The sequence below is a fragment of the Coregonus clupeaformis genome, unplaced genomic scaffold (assembly GCF_020615455.1).
Source record: "Coregonus clupeaformis isolate EN_2021a unplaced genomic scaffold, ASM2061545v1 scaf0177, whole genome shotgun sequence".
NCBI classification, from domain to species: domain Eukaryota; kingdom Metazoa; phylum Chordata; class Actinopteri; order Salmoniformes; family Salmonidae; genus Coregonus; species Coregonus clupeaformis.
Window position 1 is genome coordinate 435438 of NW_025533632.1, and position 20993 is coordinate 456430.

The 20993-nt window shown below is 40.6% G+C and overlaps 1 protein-coding gene across 1 annotated transcript; it reads left to right on the forward strand.

The window, feature by feature from the left end:
- Positions 1-1412: 1412 nt before the first annotated feature.
- LOC121536022 (up-regulator of cell proliferation-like) lies at positions 1413-20631 on the forward strand. Its single transcript, XM_045213950.1, has 3 exons — positions 1413-1431; positions 5640-9308; positions 20339-20631. The coding sequence occupies exons 2-3, from the start codon at positions 5660-5662 to the stop codon at positions 20629-20631; spliced, it is 3942 nt and encodes a 1313-aa protein (XP_045069885.1). The 5' UTR covers positions 1413-1431; positions 5640-5659.
- The last annotated feature ends 362 nt before the right edge of the window (positions 20632-20993 follow it).

A 20993-nucleotide genomic window follows, 5' to 3' on the forward strand; every position in this document is an offset into this window, starting at 1 on the left:
ACTGAACTTCCTCTCCGGCCAGCGGCACAATGTATGAATTTATAATCATTGGCCGGTACACAAAGTCCAAATCCCAATCTCCATCCCATCCATGGCTAATTTAGGAACGGGACGATTTTAGCTAGCTAGCCACCAGAGGACAACGACACAACAAGATGGAACAAAAGTTTTTTCTGTCAATGCTTTTGATGTGATGTGATTGGTGTGAAGCCAAATCCAAACTGGCTTCCCTTGACACCTTTTTTTTTGGTGCGCCAGGACCATTCACAGTTAAACTCACTCAGTTTAGCTCAACACTGATTCGCTATTATTTTATAATAAAGCAAACTGAACCAGGTTTTCCTCTAGGATTTTGTCTGTGCTCAGCTCCATTTTGTTTATATTTTATCATGAAAAACTCTCCCAGTCCTTAACGATTAAAAGCATACCCATAACATGATACAGCCACCACTATGCTTGAAAATAAGGAGAGTGGTACTCAGTAATGTGTTGTGTTGGATTTACCCCAAACATAACACTTTCTATTCAGTACAAAAAGTTAATTGCTTTGCCACATTTTTGCTGTATTAATTTAGTGCCTTGTTGCAAACAAGGAGGCATGTTTCCTTCTTTTCACTCTGTCAATTAGGTTATTATTGTGGAGTTACTACAATGTTGTTGATCCATCCTCAGTTTTCTCCTATCACAGCCATTAAACTCTGTAACTGTCACTATTGGCCTCATGGTGAAATCCCTGAATGGTTTCCTTCCTCTCCGGCAACTGAGTTAGGAAGGGATGCCTGTATCTTTATAGTGACTGGGTGTATTGATACTCCATCCAATGTGTAATTAATAACTTCACCATGCTCAAAAGGATATTCAATGTCTGCTTTAAAAAAATATTTTTACCCATCTACCAATAGGTGCCCTTCTTTGCGAGGCATTGGAAAATCTCCATGGTGTTTGTGGTTGAATCTGTGTTTGAAATTCACTGCTCGACTGAGGGACCTTACAGATAATTGTATGTGTGGGGGTACAGAGACGAGGCAGTCATTCATAAAATCATGTTAAACACTATTATAGTCCATACAACTTATGTGACTTGTTGAGCACATTTTTACTCCTGAACTTATTTAGGCTTTTCATAACAAAGGGTTTGAATACTTATTGACTCAAGACATTTCAGCTTTCTATTTTTATTAATTTGTAAAAATTTGTAAAAACATAATTCAACTTTAACATTATGGGGTAATGTGTGTAGGCCAGTGACAAAAAAATCTAAATTGAATCAATTTTAAATTCAGGCAGTAACACAACAAAATGTGGAAAAGTCAAGGGATGTGAATACTTTCTGAAGGCACTGTAACTACCAATATAGCAGTAGTAGCAATCACACCAGTGTGCTGAACAATGGAACACAGAGTCGACCTGTTTCTACAACCATCTGCACAAGTATTGTTTGTATCCTGGGGGTCAAGTAAGACATCCCTCATCAAACCTTCCCACTGGGCACAAACTGGTTGACTCAATGATACATCTTAGATTTGCAACAATTCAATACACTCATTTCAGGAATTTTTGAAAATACAATGACATGGCTTAATTTAATGATTGATTGATTGATTTTGACAATTAAAAAATATAAATGCAACCACTTTTGTTATGTAGTTTTCCCAGCTCCAGACCAGCTGAATGTTGACTCAGTGAAGACCAAATCAGCTGTTGTTAGCTGGAGCCAGCCACCAGGATTGGACCAAACCCAACATAATTACCAGATCTCCTACCACTGTCCAGAGACAGAACCACACATCACTACCACATCTTCAAACAGTATCACTCTCTCCAACCTGCAACCTGCCACTCAGTACTTTGTCGCTGTCTGCACTGTGCTGGAAGATGAGGAACAAAGTCCACCTATGTCAACAACCATCACCACAAGTAAGTACTAACCTTTGAATCATACCTCTTTTTTATGCAACTTCTAAGCAGACCTGGGTTCAAATACTATTAGTAATCATTAGAAAACTTAAGCTGGCCTTTATTGCGCTTGCCTGGCGTAAAGGAACCAAGAAAATAGTGCCACGCCCATTTGGAGGAAAGATTTCAAAAATGTTTTAAACCCAGGTCTGGTTGAAAGCAGATCACAGGTCCAAAATTTTTAGCTTGAAAAAAATTGGTGAGCTCAATGCATGGTTTCTCTGGAGATAAATCAGATCAAGCCCAAACTGTGCGATGTAGTAGGGATTTGTAGTTTCCAAAAGGCCAATATTCTACACAGTGTAGTCCAGAAAACGTGGTAATTAACTACAATGACCATAATCCATTGTGCGCCTACTTGTTCGGTTGTGTGGGCGAGACAACGAGACGGAAAGAAGAGACAGAAGAAAGCGCAACCGAGAGGGATAGATAGCAGTTGCTTCAAGGTATCTCTACCGGAACATACATGATCTAAGTGATTGATAGTTGGTATTTAGTAGTAGTCATAAAAGTATGCCTTATTTACTTTGAAGAACTACTAAAATAGTGATTTTGTCAGACAGCATAGGCAGCAGCTCTATAGAGATGAGATGTGACTTGGAATAAAATAATAAAGTCATCAAGTAAGTAAGGGATAAACGCTGACGTTCTGTACATTACCTTGGAAATAATAGACGACGCAGCAGGAGGAGGTGGAGCCGAGTCCCTTTGCTGAGTTCATTTTTCCAACGTAACGTACAGAACAGAGGTGTTTATCCCGCTTATACCACAGTTGCCAAAGAAAACAGTACTAAAGCACACATTTACCAGTAGAAATAATATTTTTCTGTTTATATTTTTATAGGCAAATTCATACTTTGGTTTCTAGAGACGCGACCCAGTCGTTCGTTCGATTAGTTATATATATATGGTCGCGACCCAGTTCTTCGGTCTATATGTTCCGTTATCCCTTGCTTGCTAACTAGCTATGGCTAACACAGTCATGATCTGTGCAGCCAGAATAACTGTTGAGAATGGATGTTTTTTCTTGTTGAACCTGCGTTTACAATGTATCCAATTTCGTCTTGTGTGGTTGTTGGTTTAGCTTTCTGTAACTTTGTAGCAAGTAAGGTCTGCATCTGTAGGCGCATATTGCGTCATGCTATCAAGGTGTCCCGATATCTTTTCCAACTGTCCTGGTTTTAATGCCCATTCTAGAATGCCCTTCTGGCCAATCAGAAACGAGTATTCAACAAATGTAATATACGCAACTGAAATATTTTATTAAAGTAATGTGAATAAATTACGGTTAATAAGTGATAACCAGTAATGGGCAGTCACTACCATCATGGGACTTTTATTAATTGTTTTATTATGTGTTACAGCATTCAACCCACATAATGCATAGTGCATTTAATATTTTTTTTAATAATCGAAAATCGTGTTTTTAACTTACTTATAGTCGAACCGACCTCAAAAAGCACTAATCGCTCAGCACTAGTCACAACAAACATGTTTTCCCATCTCAAGAGGTTAAATTACAAGAAATTACTAAAAGTGACAGGGTTCACCGTAACAGAGTTGACATTTTTATCTTAAATCAGCCATAAATCCCTTTGTGACAGTGGGAATGGAAGCTTGTGTGCAATTAGGGAGGGGCAATTGAATGCAAGCTTAAAGACAATATATGAACTTGTTAAAACTTTTCTAGCCTATGTATGGGTAACAAGGTTGACATGTTATGGTCAACCCACTCAGTTTTCCATCACAAAACACCAGAAAATGCCCAAAAAGAGTAGAACCAACTCACCGGTTTTTACGCTTTGATTTGACTATTAATGTTCAATGTTTCTTTAAACAAATGTTTTTAAATAAGTCATTTTAGCACATTAACATGAGTTAAGTTCACGTTACAGGATTGACCCTGAACCAGGGAATAAATCGGCTAGGTAGCTAACTTGATTATTCTTACATGTACTATTACAGTGGCTGCCGATCCGACTATACTCGACCCCTCTTCCCAACAGCTAAAGGTCGTGCAGTCTCTGCTCTATTCAGAGAACAGGCTACTCTGGTGAATGGTACTCGTTTAATAAAGTTAGATCAAAGCTGAATCAATGTCTGCAAGATCACATAATGATAGTATTCTACATAAAATAACCGAATATAATAGCATGTTACTCTAAGACAAATAACACCACCTGATTTCTTATACATTTTCAGGATAATTGTGCGAATGGTCGCATGTTTCTCTCATATGGCCAAAACTCAAAAGCGCGCCACAAAATATGTGCTTTGATTGAAACGAAACACAGGAAGCCTGTGCTACAGTTTAACACCATCTGCTCTAAAATTTGCTCACTGTACATCGTTCAAAACTGTAGGCTACTTCGAAACAACACTGTATAACTCAAGAAGATCTAAATGCATATCCCCAATAAACTAATTGAGATCAAATGGTAGGTATGCATATGCTGCATGGATGTTTCACTGTTAAAACTTGAAGAATTATCATTCACGATTGAAAGTGCGAAATGTGAAGGGACCCACTGGGCAAAAACTGGTTGACTCAATATTGGAAAACGGATTGGATTTGCAAAAAGTCAGGAATGTAGTCTTTTTTCACCCAACTTTTAACCGAAATCCAATGACATGGTGACACTTTTGGTTGATTTCACATTGAATTGATGTTAGTTGACAACTCAACCAAATCTAAATCAAAACTAGACATTGAACTGAAGTCTGTGTAGATGTTGAACTGATGTCTCTGCCCAGCGGGGAGGGGGACCAGAAAAATGTATGTGTAAAATAGAGGTAAAGAAACACGTGTTACTGAGGTGAAAAATCATAGGATTTCTGTAAATATGGGCGAGAGAGAGTTTCATTCCACAATTTTTTGGTCTCGGTGCTATTCCCTTTTAGATTCAAGTCACATTGAGATTTACTTTGTGATTTAAAGCTAACCTGACCCATCACATTATGTATTACTGCCCCCCCATTGGAAGAAGTGATATCCCAAGAAACACCCACATAACTATACAACACACATGGCTCCTAGCTTTCCATGCTTTCTGTTCTTAACACGAAAACTACAATTTCAACTAAATAATATAACTAAATATAAATATTTTGATAAAACTAAATAAAAAAACTAACAAATCAGTTCTGAAAACTAACTGAAACTGAATGTAATTTCGAATAAAAATCTAAAACGAATAGAAATAAAAACTAATATAAAACACAACTATAATAACCTTGCATGGGAAATTCCAAAACAGGGATTTTCAGAGAAAACAAATCATTTATTTGAATGAAAACACACTGCTATTTGAAATTTTAACGTGGTTTAGTTTAGATGTTCAGTATGTGATCCAACTGTTACATTTAGTGTTATAAAAATGTACACACAATGTCTGAGGGAAATAAAAGGCACTCTATTCGTGGAATGACACTCTTACTATCAGACCTGGGATTCAAACAATCGCAGATAAACTATGTATGCACTGTGATTCACTTTTTAAGGGATTTCTACTTTAGCAAAAATCTGTGTCATTAACAGTGAATGGGATCTCGGCAAACGTCAGTAAAATTGCCTTCAAAAGTCTATCACTGTGTGCATGTCGTTAATCTGCGTTGGAGTGAATCCTGGCCTCAATCTCAGTTGTAAACTCTGGATTTTTATTTTGTTCTCTTTGTTATTGCAGAGCTCAGTCTGGAACTGTATATGCAGAAAGTTGGACTGAAACAGTATTTCACACAGAAGATGTCGTTGAATACCGTACTTGCAGTCGATGGCCAGATGTTAGAGGACAACCATGCTCCAGCTCTACAGTCCCTACCATTGTGTTTTCTGAAAGAACTGATGAGGGTGAATGTGTCAGCAAGGGATGTGCAGTCTGATGATAAAGATCGTATGAACCCTCTAGACCTCATAACAGCCCTGTTTCTGTGTTCAGATGGTTTCTTGCAGCAGGATATTGCCCTGAAAATGTCCATGTGTCAGTTTGCTGTTCCTCTCCTGCTGCCCAACTGTGACACAGAACAAAGCACTTTGATGCTGTGGGCCATGAGGGACATAGTGAAAAAGTACAGGCCTCATTCAATGAAAGACCAGAAAGGGTATGTTGAGAACAGTATTGTGCTTACTGACCTCCCTATGGTGTCATTTGTTAGACTGGGCAACAGCACATTATCAAAGTCTCAGCTTTTGAATGATGTTCTAAGCTGTTCTCAGCAGAATTACAACACCTTTGTTCACGGTAACATGCCAGCTGGCAACATTCCAAGAACTATTTCTGATGGGTTAGTGGAAATCAGCTGGTACCTGCCCATTGGCGACCCCAAAATTGACGTCTTCACTGAAGCTGTGGCTGTAGCTAATCTTCGTGGTGATATCCAGGATTTTCAGACCCAGTTCTCTTTCCTCTGCGAGACGTCAGCAGCAGTGTTTGTGTTCTGTGATGTTTTGGGCTCTGACAGCAGTATTCTGAACCTCCAGAAGATGAAAGGTCGACTCGTCATTGTGTGCAACTCTGAGGCTAAGAGCTACGATGCAGCCACATTTGAGAAACACTCTGATGCCATAATAAGTAAAGACAGGCAAATAAACAACGCACAGCTTGTGAAGAAGCTCCGGTCTGCAGTCACAGACGTCTTGAAGGCAAACCCACACAAAACTAAAGTGGAGGAAATGCTTGTTGTTGCGCATGAGTTGGGTATCCCTGTGGATGAAGATTATGGTATCTGTCTGAGAGCCAAGGAAAGTGCAACTTTAATTACAGATAAAATCTCTTGCATACCAAGCTATAAGGAGAGCCAGCTGCCATTACAGAGAGAGATATGGAAAAGTCTGACTGAACTGGAGAAAGAGGAGGTCAAGCTGAAAAATGTAGGTGATAAGGATATTGAAATGTACAAGAGTGAACTCAAGCAAGAGAAATATAAACTCCGGAAGAAGCAGCTGTCTCTTGGTATTAGTGATAGTATGAAACATTTTGTGGAAGGTTTGAGGACTTCCAAAGAAGAGCGCTCCTATTTCCTGAAGTGGATGAAGCTCAATCTGGACAACCTGTCAAGAACACGTCTGTCCGATCTCAGAGAAAAATATAAAAAACTGTGTCAGATTTCTCCAGACAAGAAATACCTCATTGCCGATTTAGACAAACAGATCTCAAACAGTTCCTTAGGAACCGAACATTTCTTGAGAGAAGTTGGACAGATATACGAAGCAACTATGTTCTCTGAAAGCAGTGAGACTCAACAGCAAGTTCAAGGACTGCCAAGAATCTGTGCCGAATTAATGTTGGAGGGGTTTCCACTGGAGCTGATGGATGGTGATGCATCAAACATCCCAATGAAGCGGATATCAGATGTTCTGCAGGAGCTCCACTCTTTGACTACGCCAAACAATAAGATCCGGGTGGTGTCTGTTTTAGGGGTCCAAAGCTCTGGAAAGTCCACTCTTCTGAATACCATGTTTGGGGTCCAGTTTGCCGTCAGCAGCGGAAGATGCACCAGAGGTGCCTTCATGCAGCTTATCAAAGTCGAAGAGGAATTCAGGAATGAACTAAAATGTGACTTCATCATGGTCATTGACACAGAGGGGCTAAGGGGACTTCAATCTACCCACCTTACTGACAATTATCAGCATGATAATGAACTAGCCACACTTTTGGTAGGACTGAGTGACATCTCAATTGTGAATATTGCTATGGAGAACACCACAGATATGAAAGACACAATGCAGATTGTAGCCCATGCTTTCCTCAGGATGAGGAAAGTAGGGAAGAAGACCAGTTGTCAGTTTGTGCACCAGAATGTTGCAGATATATCTGCTCATGACAAAAACCTCAGGGACAGGACTTGTTTTCTAGTGCAGCTGAATGAGATGACAGCTGTTGCAAGCAGGATGGAAAATGCAGGTGATGACACTAAATTCACTGACATAATAGACTACAAACCTGAGGACACATGTTACATCCCAGGTCTCTGGCATGGCAGTCCACCCATGGCAGCTGTTAATGAAGGTTACAGTGAAGTTGTAGCCAATTTTAAAAGGAAGCTGATATGTTCATGCAAAGAGGAGACCACTTTAGCACAAACTATCCCTGAATTCCTTGAGTGGATCAGAAGCTTATGGGAGTCTGTAAAGTATGAGAAGTTCATCTTTAGTTTTCGCAATAGTATTGTGGCTGAGGCGTACAGCAAACTGTCTGTGGAGTTTAATGGATGGGACTGGGCTTTCCAAAAACATATGCACAGCTGGCTGACAACAGCGGAACACAGCATTGCAAACTATGGCTTAATGGGGTCTCAACAGGAGTCTGGCCTGGAAGACCTCTTAAGCAGTCTGAAAACTGAGGCCAGCAATGAGCTACAAAGAGAACAAAACATTTTTCTTGACAATGTGACTTCCTATTACAAAAGAGAAGAGAGGAATGTGTGTTTTGTGGAGAAGTATAAGGAAGAATGTATTATTAGTGCAAAGTTCCTCACGAGCGACACAGAGAGAGTTGTACAGAACAAATTAGAAGCTGCAGTGGACCTAAGAAAATGCACCTACCAGTTAGACAACATTAAGAAAACCAACCGGGATGCTCTTGACAAGAACGTGTCTGACCTTGTTAAGAAATTTAGTGGAGATGAAAATCCAATGGATGACGAACAACTGGGGAAAGAATTTGATAACATGTGGGACAAAACAATAAAGGAGCTCAAATTCAATGTTCTAAAGCGTCGAAATGTTTCAGAAGAGATCTACACTGCCCTTGGGAAAAACGTGGAAATGCAAAGTAGTGCGGTCAAAGATATGTTGGTCAAAGCAAAACCCCTGGAGAAATGTGGACTTAAGAAATTTAAAGTAAAAAATGAACTTAACATAATGTACAGGTTCTTAAAGAAGATGGAGTCATATGAGAGTAAGATTTTAAAAAAGGATGAAATTCAACACATGGCCAATAACATCATTAATCAGAGTGAGAGGTTTGTTGCGAACAAGGTCAAAGAAAAAACTGACTACCATAACACTTACATCCAGGAACTACTAGAATTGATTAAGATCAACCTTCACAGGGAAAAGGAATTGCAAATCAGTGCTGAATTTGAAGCATCTCTTAAGATGCACATCTGTGGTAATGCAGCAAGAGAATTCCAGAAAATGCATGAGGCTTTCATTACAGACAATGATCCTCAACAAAGCCTGAAGAAACTGAAACAGCAGTTCTTGGCTGACTTCAAGGACCTATTCTACAAGAGAGACCAGTGCAAAAGGAAGGCTGAAGAGTTCACCAAACACTGTCTGGAACCTGCAGTAAAGGAGTACATCATCAAATCCCTTGGACCAGACATTTTGAATGAAATGCTTTCAAACTGTGGTGATGTTTTCAGCACAAGGAGTTATTTCCAGTGTTCCATGCTAAAACGCCTACTATCTGGAGATTTTTCGACATTCTTGAAGTACACAGACGACTATGAGGGATTTGTATTTGAGTTCATTTTGGATAACACAGTTGAATACCTTTCAAAGAGAAGCAGGGAAGATGAGGGCATCAGCATCATTACAAACATGGAGGTCCAACACTTGAAGACAATCAGTAGACAGTTAAAGAAGGCTGTTGAGAAATCACTGCAAACTGGCTCTGACAGACCAGATGAAGATGGTGAGGGTGACCTGAATTTTAATCTGTTTATTCAGGATTTACACTCAGAATTGTCTAGCATGCTGGTTATTCCCACTGATACAACAGGGATGACTTTAGAGAATTCCAAGACCAAAGAGTTTTCTGACATGCTGTTATCATCTGTTGAAGAGATGGAGAGCCGACTCAGTGTTGAATTTCACAAAGTTCAAGATATATCGGAGAAGTTGGCCAATCTACCTGATCCTCCTCAGGCAAAGCTTTTTAATAAGTTGTTTGGTTGTGGGAGACAGTGTCCATTCTGCAAAGCCCCCTGTGATGTAGAGGGGGAGGGCCATAGAGAGCACTCAGCTTTGATTCACAGACCTAAAGGACTTGGATGTTGTGAAAAAAGTAAATTCACAGGAAGACTTTCTACAGATATATGCTCACAATCTGTTTTTTCTAGAATGATAAACACATTGATGTGGTATTTTTTTAATGCTGAGATGAGATGGATCTTCCAGTCAGGCAATTCCCAGGCCACATACTACTGGAAGTTCCTCTTTGTGAAGTACAATGTGGAGTATGCAAAGTTGCACAATGCCTTGCCAGCTTCTTTGCCAAGAGACTGGAGTTCCATCACTTGTGAAGAGGCTTTTAAAAGCTTGACAGAGACATTTCGGAGAAACATTTAGGGGAGCACAAGTTCCGTGTCATGCTGATCCTAGGAAAGACAGCATGGTCTGGTGTGGCTCCACTGGAATTTATGTAAATATATATGATTTAGCTACGGCATGAAGAGAGTTTGAAAGAAGATTCATTTAAGTTTCCGTCCACAAACATGAAACAATATGAGACCCTGATGTTAACAGTGTAACCAACTCCCCTCTTGAGTAGAAGAGGTGCTATAGGAAAGGAATATGTACATTACTTCTGCTCACATCTCACAGACTTTGAGGCCTGTTGTAAATTATGAGACAAGGTCTTGACATGGATTGATTAGTGCTTTGACAAAGAGCATTCACGACAGCCCTCTCATGAACATAACTCCAGCACTATAACTCCAAAGCATAGACATAGGACAGACACATAGGTATGTCATGGATGACTGGATATGTTGAATGTCTTTGCTGAATACCAAACTATATCCAGTGGTGTAGTAGAGCCTGGAGAAGTGGGTAACTCTAATTTTGCCAATTTATTTCCAAATGGCTTGGAAATGTGCCCTGTGTGAAAAATATGTTTCCTATAGCTTTTTTAAATGAGTTTTCCTATACTATTTTTTTTTTTTATTTTTTAAACAACAAAGTCCACAATGTTGTGGAAAACTAGAGAGTGAACAAATGTGATGATGATGATGGTCAGTGATGAAGATGCGTCTAGCAACTTGCTGACGCCAGCCTGGCGTGTTGATTCAATATGTCTGGATGGATGGCTGTATATTTCCATCTCACAGGAGAGAGTCACACCTTCGCCGTGGCAATCTCCAGGATGAGACGTTCTCACAGAAATCCTGGGGTCACTGTCACCAGGAGAGGTGTGAAGACTGATAAAAACTTCAATTGACTAAATTAATGTTACTGTGTGAATTATATTTTTGAGTTTGGTTTGTTTCAAGAGCTGATGAAGAGCTGCATATTTTTATATGTCTTATTGCATTGTATGTTTTCTGGTTGATGTATTTTTAAAGTGACTGGATTGAAATTGTATCTTGGGTTGACTGGTTATCAGGCACATCCCTGTTGTCTGGTCAGAACATTCAAACTGAGTTGATTAGATTAGAATCTGGGTGTGTTTTCTTGTCTTTTATTTTTACTAGTGCTTAGAAATGTTAATTCAGGTTGGGGGTGCATTCCCACTTGAATTTCGTTTAAAAGGGCAGTGAATTCACTCATACTTTCTACCAAGCTCCTGTGTATCAGACACACAGTTTTTTCTCTTAGAGATTATTCTGAACTAAAGACCAGTGTAACGACATTAAATCTTAGCCTATTGGTGATAGACATTTACTCTGTGTTATTCTGTAATGTAACATGTATTTCATGTACACTCATTGTTTGTGTCAATAATTTTGTGACTAATAAAATATATTAGTTGAATTGAGTAAATGCATTCCTCGTTTTCCAGAGTAATTATTTGATTGACTATATGTCTATAATTTAGTAGAGCTATTGATAGTTGTTAATTACACTGTAAGTTGGGTACCAACTTGACATCCCTGAGCTGCTTGCCCCAAAAAATGTATACTAGAACATTGGTTGCCAGGATTAGCTATTTGCAGTATTCATGGATGCCAAGGGAAGCCAGGCTTCCCCTAAAAACTGACCAAGAAATAAATAACAAAATATATAAAATAATGTATATTTTAGTCTCTCTGTGTTTTCATAATTTTCCTTCAATTCGCAAGAGGCTGAATATATCTCACCGGAGGAAGCATCAGAGTGAGCAAAACAGCACCCCTCTGTCTCTGTATGTGTAGGCCATCTATCTGATGCTGTCTGGTATGACATCGTTGCCGCCCGTAGCATGATTGCAAGGGAAGCCACCGAACATTGGCCTCCCTTGATGAAAATAAATAAAATAAATAGCCAACCATCGTTGAGCTAAACTGAGTGAGCTCAACTGTGAATGGTCCTGGTGCACCAAATAAAAGTGTCAAGGGATGCCAGCTTGGATTTGGCTTCACTCCAATCACATCGCACCAAGAGCATACGTCATTGACAGAAACAACTTGAATTGTTGCATCTTGTTGTGTTGTTGTCCTCCTGTGGCTAGCTAGCTAAAACTTGCCTTTTTCTAAATTAGCCATGGATGGAGATAGGGATTTGGACTTTTTACTTAATTCTCCGTACTGGCCAATGATTATAACGGCGATTCTGATCCAACCATAAATTCATACATTGTGCCCCTGACCTGAGAGGATGGAAGTTCAATATGTAGCTAGATGTAGAAAGCTAATGTTAACTAGCTAACGTTGTCCATGAAAGGGAGTTAGGCAAGCGAGTAAGCATTTTAGCCCGGTAGCCTAGGACAACAAACAATAAAAGCGTGTACTGTATGACAGAACAATAGACAGTTTCATAAACATGAAAGAGAGGAGGATGGCATTGGCGTTTCTCTACAAATAGGGTGAGTCAACATGTTTTTTCTACTTGCACTAATGTACACACACACACAAACACATAAATCAGAACCATGGACAGCCACATCATATTGATTGGAATAAATAGTTTTTGGTATCTTAGTTGTCACTGTATTAGACTAAGCATAGGTGATTTGATGATGTTGAAGTTGAAATGGTACTGGAATAGTGGAGGCAGCTCCTGTTTTCTTTGCAACTTGCGGTAACTCTCTGCGGTTCTAAATCAATAGTTGTTTAGTGGTGCGAAAATGTCAGAAACATTAACTTGCTTGACCATGCTGTAGGTCATGTAACTGTTTGTTACATGTGTAGCGTGGTACGTTCTGCGTTGTGTACTTTTACTTAGGACACTGCCACAACAGGAATTCTGATGGTTGGATAATTTTTATTCGGCCTGCACACGAAGAGACAACACACAATATGTTAGCCCTTGGTGCAGTCACAGCTCTCGGGCACCTGCGTGAGCACATAGAAACTCACTCAAACACTGTCCCAAATACTCACGAGTTACATTAGGTACCCTAATTAGGGAGCTCGTTGAAAGTTGTTGACATAAATCTTTATAATTGTCCACATTGTAACAAAACCTATAGTTGCGTAACAGCACTTTGTGTAACTTTACCACAGTTATATATTGAACAATTCCCTAGCCAATGACAACATACCTTGCTAGTTGAAGGTCAGGCAAAAGAGAACAATAAGAGGGTACGTAAGTACAGATAACCTGCGATGGACCAAACCAAAATTTACAAAACTTTTACAATCAGGTGTATTTACAATATAGATATATAAAAAAATGTGTACACCGAAAAATAACATTAGCTATGCAGCTGTAATTAAATAAAGAAAACACATTGAATTATTATTATTAATTTATTAACATCCCCTCTTGACCTGGCCTACTTGAACTGTCCTTGTGTGCAACTTGGTGCATAATCTAGGGGAACAACATCACACTACTACACATGCAATATGCTTTGTGGACTTTGCTCTCCGGTTTTGTGATGAAAGAAAGGTGTGGTTGAATTTATTCTTAGGTTGTGCCCAGTTAGCAATGAGCAATCGGGAGGCCCATTGCCTCATTTTGCCCATCGCCGCATTCACGGGATGCCCGCGATATGCCAGCCGTACTCCTGCCGAACACGTGCCATTTTTCTTACACGCCCACTCCGCCCTTCTCCCGACCGGTGACACTAAAGCTGCCAGTCGGAGGCGAGACACTTTTTTCAGCATCAAGCCAGCGGCATGCTCCCTATCGCCACTTTTTTTTATTAATTCAGAACAGCCTCAATTGGCCGGGGCATGGTCTCTACAGGGTGTCGAAGGCATTCCACAGGGATACTGGCCCATGTTGTCTCCAATGCTTCACAGTTGTGTCAAGTTGGCAGGATGTCTTTTGGGTGGTGGACCATTCTTGATACACACGGGAAACAAAACTGTCCGGTAGACAAAACTGATTTCAGTGTGTACAGAATATGAACAAATGGTAAGTGTGTGGCAGGGTGAGGTAGTCAGCACAGGGTCCAGCTGTTGGAACAGTCTTGAGGCTTGGGAGTAAAGGCTGGCTTTGGGACAGGTGGTCCGAGACTTGATGTTGACCTTTACTGCAGCGGATCCTCTACCCTGTGCACTGCCGACTCCCGCATTCACAATCAGAGTCCCCGTTCACGTAACGGGTGATCTGAATCTGGACACCTTCATCCGTGGCATCCCGGGTTCTTCCTAATTACTCCTATACACAAAGTAAGAACGTGCGAGTTATATTTGAATCACACGTGGTCTTAAACCAGTTTAAGAATTTACTATGGGTGTAACGATCCATCTACTACATCGATGTATCGATTTATATTCATATGATCCAACTACATCGATCTGTGCTCGTGAGTTGGCCTTTTTGGACAACATATATCGATCTAACATCGTTTTAAAATGTAATAAATCGATTGTATCGATACTAGGAAATAACCCATTGGATTTAAGCACGTCAGACTTTATATGCAGGGGTGCACATAACTGGTACGCAGAATCGCAAGCGTGACAAAAATCAGGAATGCGTAATGCCACTTGTGTTACTACTGCGCCTTTGCGTGCTTGACCGATCTTCTCATCTAACCTTACACATGACATGTTGCTTGTCAACTACTGTCAGGGATGTCCAAAAAGCAACAGACATTAAGAAGCTTCTTTTGCGTTTTCGCCACCTACAAAGAAACGCCAACTGGAGCCAGAGCCGAAGAAAATACTTTTTTCGGAAAAGTGGCTTGAAGCTAACGATGAGCGCACTGAAATGTGGTGCAAGATTTGCCGCTCAAATCCACATCTAGCAGACAAAACAGGTGCATTTTATAAAGGCTCAAAGAATTTCAACCATCCTTTATTTGACAAACATGAAAAGAGCAAGGAGCACACGAATGTGGCGCAAGCCATTGCTAAAAGCTAGCCGAGAATAAATGTCCAGTCGCAAAGCTGAATGAAGAACAGCGGCAAGCTCTGTTTAATATTTTTCTCTTTCCATAAAGCTAAACACGCACGTCCCATGTCTTCCTATTCTGAAGATGTTCATTTACTGAATGCTTTTTGATGGATCTGAGGACATCACAAAAACTGAGCAGGAAATAGTTTACATTGTGTCTGTGTCCAGCAAACGGAGAGTTTACTTCGGACTTTATTGGACTGATTGAATTGGGTGCTGACCGAACCGCACAGGCCATAACAGACGGACTTGTGAGACTTTTGGTAAGTTTCATAATACCAGATGGTCTGCATGGAGTCATGAAACACTGTTAAAAATATCAAGACTATTGCCAGCCATTAAAATGCAACTGGTTACCAGGTATTTATTTCAGTCACACTGGTTGAATTTTTGGCTAAAAGGTTACTGAATCGATTTCAAGTCACTGAATCGTTTCGGATCGTATCGTTCTAAATGAACCAATATCGTCCTTGAATCGTATCGACAACCACGAATCGTGATACAAATCGAATCGTTGTTAAAACGAATCGTTACACCCCTAGAATTTACTTAATAGGACACAAAACAAATGTAACATATTTAATATCAAACGTGAAGAAACAAGTTCCTGAAACAGACCTCATCCCCTGCTCAGGTGGTGGCGATGGCAAGACTGTTTGACAGAATGCAAGGTAGTATCCACCACACTGTTGACTTCAGGTCCTTGGCACCCATTACAGTATTAGAAATGACACACTACGTTAACACATTTCCATCCTCCACACCCTATATTTTATATTTATTGTGACAGTAAAGACATTGTGTAACAGTTATGTTCTTACCTTCATGTCTGCGGCCCAAACTTGAGCACCGTTGGCCCGTTGTAGTGTCTCATATGTAGAAATAGGCGAGGTTTATGACTTTGTGTTTGTGGTAACTAGTGATGACCATGGAGGATGGTAGCTACCTAGAACTTCCTGTTGAGTCTTTTCGGCTTCTTCTGTGGTGTTTAAGAGGTGCCGCCATCTACTGTACATAATCATCAACACTTCTCTTCAAGTGTTAGAAAGGAACCGTTTGTATTGCCTCATATACTGTAAAGTAGCCTATATTACATCAATGGTAAAAATGTAGCCTATTATTGGGCATAATTAATATAATGAATCTACTTAAACTGCTAATTATTAGATGTAGGCCTATGACTTTTTGTGTCATCCCCAATGCTTGTAAATGGATTATGTCCAAATGTGTGGTTTTATTTTGTTTTTAAATGGGCAATTAAATTAAATCAAATTAAAATCACAACATATGTAAGGTATTTATAGAAACAGCAAAAACAGCTTGCAGCCTCTGGCTGGCTGTGGTTAGCTGGAAGGTAGCAGGCCGAATTTGAAATGAATTCATGGCTAAATGGCTTGCCTAAGGCTTATACTGTAGCTGTCCTCTGAATGGGGGCTACCCGCCAGAGATGCAAATCATGTCTTGAACTGCAATCTCCACTCGCCCGCTGGCGGTATGAATTTCTAGCCTTGGGAGCAGCGCCAGTGGAAAATGGCAAGCGAGGAAATGTTTTGCTATCTGGGTAGTTGCCCTTTAATTCAATTGTGCACCTAGCAAGACACCATGCAGTGTTTCTGTACTGTAGGATACAATGTACAGTGTAGGCTGCATGTAATGACAGAGTTTGCTAAACAAATTCCCCGCGATTGATACAAATCATTTACATTTACATTTTAGTCATTTAGCAGACGCTCTTATCCAGAGTGACTTACAGTTAGTGAATAAAAAAAATTAAATACTGGCCCCCCGTGGGAATCGAACCCACAACCCTGGCTTTGCAAACGCCATGCTCTATCAACTGAGCTACATCCCTGCCGGCCATTCCCTCCCCTACCCTGGACGGCCAATTGTGCGCCGCCCATGAGTCTCCCGGTCGCGGCGGCTGCAACAGAGCCTGGATTCGAACCAGGATCTCTAGTGGCACAGTTAGCACTGCGATGCAGTGACTTAGATAGTGAAATCATTCTGCCAGGTAGGCCTACTTACTAACTGGGGAAGGTTTTTTGGGGGAAAGTCTTTAGAATATATTTTACTTATTAAGTCAAAGACTAAATTAACTGCAATACACTGGTCTCGAATATATTAGCATAACTAGGCTACACAGAACCACGGTGGACCCATTGTAAAACGAGGCTTTTCATCATATTAAAACGTGTCCCAGTCCAACATGCCTAGCTCTGCCCACTGGGGCGTGGCTTACGGAGAGCTCTCTGAAATAAGCGCTCATATTGTCGTATTCCACCGGATCGAGTTATCTCATCACACCAGTTCCGAGGTCGCATGTTTAATCAAAGTGCTAGGCACTTGTTTTTTTTTTGTTTTAAGCCTTTCACAAACCTTAACCATAACATTAATCATTCAGAATTAATGGCTAAACGTACGTTTTAGTTTCACTTTTGCACAGTTTGACTGACAGCTAAGATGCGGCACCACATGGCGTAATAAAATGTAAAGCCATGGCGTAACGCCTTGATAACACCAACAGTAGCAGTGCAAAAAAATGGTACGCAGCATCATCTGGATATGTGTGCAACAAAAGTTCAACATTCACTTTCTTCTACCATTTCTGTCAAGCCGTCTACGCATCCAGTTTGACGCATACTTTCGATAAATCCAAAGTATGCACCACACAGAACGCACTGCAACTACCTCTGCAACGCAATGCTGCAAGGCAAACGCAGCGTTCCATTGGATATTAATGTACTTCTGGTGTACTAAAACGTAATAACACTGTTGGTGTGATCGAGGCGTAATTCTATTGTTGCAGTTATGCCACGGGTTGCCGATTTATTTGGCGATTGGGTTGTACAAGTTACACAATACGAAAGTCTGACCTGTGACTTCCAATGCATCTTTAACTAAAAAAATAAAATACGATTTTGTAAGAGAATCCGGTCCAAGGTAGTCAGTAGAAGTATTTTTGATGTGTCTCGGTTCTTAACTCTGGAAACAAAACATACCTAGGCCTAAATCAATATCCCCCAAATTAGCATGTTTTAATAAGTCATCTTAAAATTACTTAATTGAGCTACATAAACAATTTCTGAAATGTTGGTATGATTTGGGCATGGGAATTTAACACATGCTAATTGGGGGATATTGACTGTATTGGTAGCCGAGCCGTATTACCCTATGTGTAACCCTAAGCCTATAACACTGTGTAACCCTAATCCTATAACACTGTGTAACCCTAATCCTATAACACTGTGTAACCCTAATCCTATAACACTGTGTAACCCTAATCCTATAACACTGTGTAACCCTAATCCTATAACACTGTGTAACCCTAATCCTGTAACACTGTATAACCCTAATCCTATAACACTGTGTAACCCTAATCCTATAACACTGTGTAACCCTAATCCTATAACACTGTGTAACCCTAATCCTATAACACTGTGTAACCCTGAGCCTATAACCCTATGTGTAACATTAACTCTAAGCCTAAACGTAACCAGTTGTATCCCTAATAACCCTAACCATTGGATCTGCCAGCTGAATATACACTTCCTATTAAGGTTTGTACTGACAGTGGTGAAATCTGATCCTAGATCTGTGGTTAGGCAACTTCTCACCATCAATGGACTCTAAAACCATCATGTCATTATCTGACCCTGAACTGATCATGTGATTGTGGTTTTCTGCCAGTGTTAAAGTATGGCCCTCATTCTTCTAACTGACCTGCTGGATGAGCTGAACAGGTTCAGGTTTTATCTTATTGACCAAACTCTGGAGGGTTTCAAACCCATCCCAAAAGGCCATCTGCCTACATGTGAACACTATGATGTAACAGACATGGTGGGGAAGATGACTGAGGTCTACAGAGAAGGAGCAGTGGCGGCTCCTGAAAAAATTCTCAGGGGGGGCAATTTTTCTGATGATTTAGGTGACCTACACACATTTTAAAAAAGATATGTCCAGCAACAACATGAAGACAGGGGCAGCATATAAGTCAATACCAGAAGCATTTATTGACTGATCTCAAAAGTGTTGGCTTACCAGGGTTGGTGGAGCCCTCAGTTTCATCTTTGCCTCGCAAAAGCTAACTCAAACACTCCGCAAAACTTCACACACTGGATTAGCCGGCTGAGGATGTGGCGGTTCTTGCTAATGTCGTAGTAAATATATTTGTTATAGTGAATATGGAATATGATATGTTGAGTAAAATGTTGTGCTAAGATCTATTTAGGTCAGGAGCTGGTTATAAGTTCTGTTCCTATCCATTAACAATGGACAAAAGGGTCCTATCTTGTCAGCCTTGTCAGTTTCAGTTCTCCAGTAAACTTGTGATTATCAACACTAACCTCATCGTTGTGGCGGCGGACAGCTAGCCTGTATCCCTCATCCAGTTGAGTGGGAATGTTCACTCTCCCCAAAGCAGACAATCTCAAACAGATATCCATGTGGGTCTTTGACAGCTCATGTTTCTTAATCTTTCCTGAAAGATGGTGCATGTCCGTTACACACCAGTCGCTGTCCAAGCGGTGCTGTCTGCCGTGCCGCCTTCAGGGTGAAAGAGTAAGCAGGGGGTAGCAGAAGACTGCATTAGCTACATCGCAGCCTGCTAGCCAGGTTTTGTTCGTACCAATTTTTGGAAAATCCTCGGGTGTAGGACTTCCCCCCTTTAGTAGAAACCTGTTGAATTATTAAATTTGGTCTGGGAGGTCCTAATTGTTTCGTTGCCAATTTATCTTGATTTGTTCGCCGACAAAAAGTAACTTATTTCAAAGAGACAATCGAGTTGCACTGAACGCTATAGCCATCTTGATAGTAGTACGTGAATTGATTGATGAGGCTACCCGCTCTTTTCTTAGTTACGTTCATGGTTACGTTACGTATGACGACGCGTAAGTGCAAGCCCTCAGACACCCAAGAGATTGTATTGAAAGCTCTGATATTTGAAAAAAAATAGATTTTACATGGGAGTCTAATGACAGACTTCTGGGCGATTTTCAATTGAAGCACGACTTTAGCCTGATTGGACATTTAGTGGCACTGTGGCAGATCAGACGTTAACACTGATAACTACTGTTGCCGTGATATAATTGATTAGAAAAAAAATCCCTTCCTTTTTCCCGTTTGGCAGTGCGTCGCCCATATCGCCCTATTGAACACACCGCCCCTGAGAAGGAGACATGGTGGGGAAGATGATTGAGGTCTACAGAGAAGGTGACATGGTGGGGAATATGATTGAGGTCTACAGAGAAGGTGACATGGTGGGGAAGATGATTGAGGTCTACAGAGAAGGTGACATTGTGGGGAAGATGATTGAGGTCTACAGAGAAGGAGACATGGTGGGGAAGATGATTGAGGTCTACAGAGAAGGTGACTTGGTGGGGAAGATGATTGAGGTCTACAGAGAAGGTGACATAGTGGGGAAGATGATTGAGGTCTACATAGTAGGAGACATGTGGGGAAAATGATTGAGCTCTATAGAGAAGGTGACATGGTGGGGAAGATGTTTGAGGTCTACAGAGAAGGAGACATGGTGGGGAAGATAATTGAGGTCTACAGAGAAGGTGACATGGTGGGGAATATAATGAGGTCTACAGAGAAGGAGACATGGTAGGGAATATGATTGAGGTCTACAGAGAAGGTGACATGGTGGGGAAGATGATTGAGGTCTACAGAGAAGGTGACATGGTGGGGAATATGATTGAGGTCTACAGAGAAGGTGACATGGTGGGGAAGATGTTGAGGTCTACAGAGAAGGTGACATGGTGGGGAAGATGATTGAGGTCTACAGAGAAGGAGACATGGTGGGGAAGATGTTTGAGGTCTACAG